The sequence below is a fragment of the Apteryx mantelli genome, chromosome 28 (assembly GCF_036417845.1).
Source record: "Apteryx mantelli isolate bAptMan1 chromosome 28, bAptMan1.hap1, whole genome shotgun sequence".
Classification (NCBI taxonomy): domain Eukaryota; kingdom Metazoa; phylum Chordata; class Aves; order Apterygiformes; family Apterygidae; genus Apteryx; species Apteryx mantelli.
In genome coordinates this window covers 3,403,837-3,407,922 of record NC_090005.1, presented here as the reverse complement: position 1 = coordinate 3,407,922, position 4,086 = coordinate 3,403,837, and the positions used below count along the sequence as shown (strand labels likewise).

General features: G+C 70.5%; 1 protein-coding gene across 1 annotated transcript; it reads right to left on the bottom strand.

Moving 5' to 3' along the window:
• Positions 1 to 777: 777 nt before the first annotated feature.
• DLX4 (distal-less homeobox 4) lies at positions 778 to 3,823 on the bottom strand. Its single transcript, XM_067312124.1, has 3 exons — positions 3,532 to 3,823; positions 2,075 to 2,268; positions 778 to 1,076 (listed from the first exon to the last, which is right to left on the bottom strand). The coding sequence occupies exons 1-3, from the start codon at positions 3,821 to 3,823 to the stop codon at positions 822 to 824; spliced, it is 741 nt and encodes a 246-aa protein (XP_067168225.1). The 3' UTR covers positions 778 to 821.
• Between the last annotated feature and the right edge of the window lie 263 nt (positions 3,824 to 4,086).

The following is a 4,086-nucleotide window of genomic DNA, read 5'->3' as shown; positions in this document are numbered from 1 at the left end:
CGGGGTCCCCACGGCCGCCGCCGGCCCCGGCTCCCCCCAGCCCTCCCTCCGCCGTGCTTATTAACGCGACATCTTCAACAGCTGCAAATTGCCCGTAATTACCCCGAGGAGGCGGCGAGCAGCCCCCTCTCTTAGGGGCCCGGGCCCACAATTACTATAATTGCGCCTCCGTTTCGGAGCAGCAATCGCATGTCTGAAAATAGCGGCAGGTCCCGCGCAGATGTGAAGCGGGGGGGGGGGGGGTCAGCCCCAGCCCCTCGGTGCTATTTTCCCGGGAGCTTTTCCAAGCGTCTCCCCTGGGCTCTCGCCCGAAAGCCCCTGCAACGCGCCCGACGGGAGCGGGAGGTACCGAGGAGCAGCTGTCGCTTTACAACTGTACAGCCTATTTATAAAGGGGACACGTACAATAAAGGACGATCGGTATAAATAAAGCCAGGCTGGGGGCGTCCCCTTGTCCGGGTTGTTCCTGGGACTCCCTGTCCCTCCAGCCCTTCCCAGCCCCTCCTGGGGCTGCGCCGAGCCCCCCTCGCTGGGGACCCCCTCCTGCGTCCATCAACGGAGGGATCCGGGGGCTCAAAGTCCTGCCCGCCGGGAAGTGCCCGCCAGGGATTCGTGCCGGAGCTGCCTCGTTTCAGCCCGCGACGGGGCAGACGCTCGCTGGGTCCCTGCAGACAGCGGTCGCCTTCCTCCTCCTCCTCCTCCTCGGCTCGCTGGGGTGACGTCAGCGTCTCTGCGGGGGCTCCCGGCCCCTCGGGGAGGAAGCGGCGTGTCCCCCCTCGCTGGCCCTCCCGGAGCTGGCGGATGCTGGAGCCAAGGCAGCGTCACATCATGGGGGCCCGGGGGACGGTGTCCTGCGAGTGCGGCTGGTACCAGGGCCCGAAGCTGTTGATGTAGCTGCTGGGGGCGAGGGGGGGCCCCTTCCCCGGCAGGGGCACGTCCCAGAGCGGGGGGATGCTGGGGGAGCAGGGGGAGAGCGAGGAGGAGGAGGGGTGGAGGTGCTCCCCGTCGGGCGCGCTCGAGCCCTGCTTCATGATCTTCTTGTACTTGGAGCGCTTGTTCTGGAACCAGATCTTCACCTGCGGGTGAGACCGGGGTGAGCTGGGGTGCGGGCTGTGGGGGGACAGGATCTGGGACAAGTTGCCCCTTGTAAACACCCCCCCAACATCAATTTTTACTTTTTATTTATTTATTTATTTATTTTACAGACCCTTCTGGGGTCCCAGCCTCCTGCTCTCTAAGGTTATACCTGCCCTTGCCCAGCTGATTTAGCCCGGAGGGGGTCTACGAGATAAGCTGGGCTCTGAGCTCAACCCTTTACGAGCCACTAGAGAATCCACCACAGGCAGCTGGAGGGAGAAGAGGCACACAGCGGCCAGATGCACGTGCGATAAGTAGAGAACGACCCAGGAGTCACAGGCCATGTGCACGTCCCTGTGTCCCATGTCCCCCCCCCCCCCCGGACACCGCCAGCTGGGGACGCGGCTCCCGCCGGGCGCCGGGGCTGGGCCGGGTGCGGCGCGGTGGGCCCCGGGGCCGGCGAGCGCCGGCTGGGGTGGTGGCCCCGCTCATTCCTCCCCGCGGTCCCCCCCGCGCTGCCGGCAGGTTCCCACTTGCCTCCTCTTCCCTGGCTTTATGAGCTCGCTTCGCCCGTGGCTCCGGGCTGCACCGCTGCCGCCTGCCTGTCTCTCCCCATCGCCTTCAAAAACCCGCTCACCCCTTCCCGCGGCTCGGGGCCGCCTGCGCCGGGCACGGCTGGGCCGGCAGCCAGGCTCCGGGGCTGGGAAAGTCCCACCGCCGCTGGGAGGTGCGGGCAGGGCAGCCCCGGTCCCAAAGCTCGGGGCCCGGCCAGCGCCTGCTCCCCCTCGACGGCACGGCTCCGACCGGGGCTCGCCCCAGCACCAGGCTCTGCTCGGCTCCTGCTGGAGCTGCACGCAGGCAGGGAAGCGCAGGCTTAATTCAGATTCGCTCCGAAGCAGAGCGTGGCTGCGGAGGGGAGGGAGCTGGGGCCGCATCCTGCCCCATGCGTGCACCGCTCCGGGCTGCTCCGGTTGGCATGGAGGGGTCCGGGCCGTACCTGGGTCTGGGTGAGCCCCAGCTGGGCCGCCAGCTCGGCGCGCTCGGGCAGCGCCAGGTACTGGGTCTGCTGGAAGCGCTGGTTGAGGGCCTGGAGCTGCAGGCTGGAGTAGATGGTGCGGGGCTTGCGGACCTTCTTCCCCTTGCCGTTGAGGCACAGCTCGCCGCTGGCGACTGCCGGGGACTTGTCGTGCTCTTGGTGGCGGGAAGAGGAGGAGAGAAGGGAATTAAACCTCATGCACACACAAAAAAGTGTCCCGGGACCAGGGTCCCATCCCAGGGGGGGGCATTGGGTTTTGCTTTTTGTAGGTTATTTCTGCGGGGAGGGAGAGGGCCAAATAAGGGGGACCTATGTATTCCGTGCTGGTTCAGTTAAGCCCTATGAAAAGCAAAGGGGAAGCGGGAGGAGGAACAGGATTATTAACCATTACTGAATTGGCGTTACTATCCAAGGGCAGAAGCAGGCCAGGCGCAGGCCCCTTGCCCAGCACTGCACCGGGCTCGCTGCTTCCCCGGGGACCCTCACCGCGAGCTCCCGGTGAGCCCGACCCAAAGAGCTGGGCCTCCCGCTCGGGACCGTCTCTGCCACCCCAGTGCTCGTCGTGTCCGCAGCTCTGAGCATCCCCCAGTCTGTGTTGAGCCCAGGGGCTTCGGCACAGCAGAAACCCGCCAGGCTTTGAGAGTAACTGGGAATGAAGTGACCCCCCGGGACTAAAAAGCACTGGGCCGACAGGAGCGAAGGCGCCACGCAGGGCGGCGAGCACGTGTCCATGTCCGTGTCCCCGTGGACACTCTGGACGCAGCCTCGTGCCAGCCTCAGCTCCCTGAAGCCTGCGGAGGAAAGGGGAGGCCCCGGAGCTGAGGGCCGGCGTCGCACCGCGGCGCTCAGCTGGGGTCCCGTCCCCTCCGGGCTGCGGCCAGCGAGCCCCCGAGTCGTTTTTCCGCGGGGTTGCTCCGTTTGCAGTTTACTTTGGAGAAAAACAGACGGTCGGGCACCGGGATGTGCTGGAGGCTGGCAGCCCAGATGGGACGGAGCCCGCTTGCACCAGGGGAGAGGGGAGAAGTTGCCCGGCCCGGGGGGGCAGTCGTGGGGCAAACGAGGGGGGTGCCGGGGGTCGGGGCAGCGGGCTTTCACGCCGCACAGCCCCGGGTCTCTTGCAGCAACCCGGGCGGACGGGGCTCGTTTGCAGCCCCCGTCGGGCCCCCGCGGTTCCCATCCCGGACCTGGGGGCTTCCCCGCTCCCCCCGGCCCGGCCGCCACCCCCCCGCCGGGCCGAGCCCCGCTTCGGCCCCTGCCCCGGGGGGGAGGGGGGCGGCGCAGCCCCGACGGCCCCGGCGCCGGCTCGGCTCCCGGCGAAACCCCGCCGCGGGGCCGGCGGGGCTCGGGGCTGCCCCGCGCCGGGATGCGGAGCGCGCCGGGGCGGGTGCGCAGCGCCGAGCACCCCGCGGGCGCCTTACCTGCGTCCTGCAGCCTGGCGCCGGGGACCAGCCCGGCCGGGGGCAGCGGGGCGCCGGGGGGCGGGTAGGGCAGGTAGGGGCCGCCGTGGGGCGGCGGGGGGGCGCCGCCGGGGTAGGGGTAGGGCCCGGGCCGGCCGTAGGAGGCGAAGGGCGGCGGGTCGTGCTGGGGGTGGGCGGCGGGGCGGAGGCCGTGCAGCGGGTAGTGCGGCGGCGAGGGGCGGCCGAGCTCCAGGAAAGCGGCTTTGGAGGGGTCGGGCCCCAGCAGGCTCTCGGCCACGGAGCTCATGGTCATGGTGGGCCGGGCCGGGCCGGGCCGGGCAGCCCCCGCCGAGCCGCGCCGCGCCGAGCCCCGCCGCCCCCCGACGGGCTCCACGCTGCGGCACCCGCGGCCCCGCGCCCGGGGGTTCCCCTGCCCGCCCCGCCCCGCATTGGCCCCGCCCCCGTGACGTCACCGGGGCACCCCCCCCGGGGGTAGCCCCCTGCACGGGCCCCCCCCTCCCCGCCGGGCCCCCCCCTTCCCCCGTGCACCGGGGACCACGGGGAGGGCTCACCCCC

Excerpts from the sequence above, each read along its gene's own strand:
- DLX4 (XM_067312124.1), bottom strand. The coding sequence starts at position 3,823 with ATGACCATGAGCTCCGTGGCCGAGAGCCTGCTGGGGCCCGACCCCTCC. Across the intron at positions 2,269-3,531 it reads CGCCAGGCTGCAGGACGCAG|AGCACGACAAGTCCCCGGCA; the intron begins GTAAGGCGCCCG and ends CCCGCCACCAAG. Across the intron at positions 1,077-2,074 it reads TGGGGCTCACCCAGACCCAG|GTGAAGATCTGGTTCCAGAA; the intron begins GTACGGCCCGGA and ends TCTCACCCGCAG.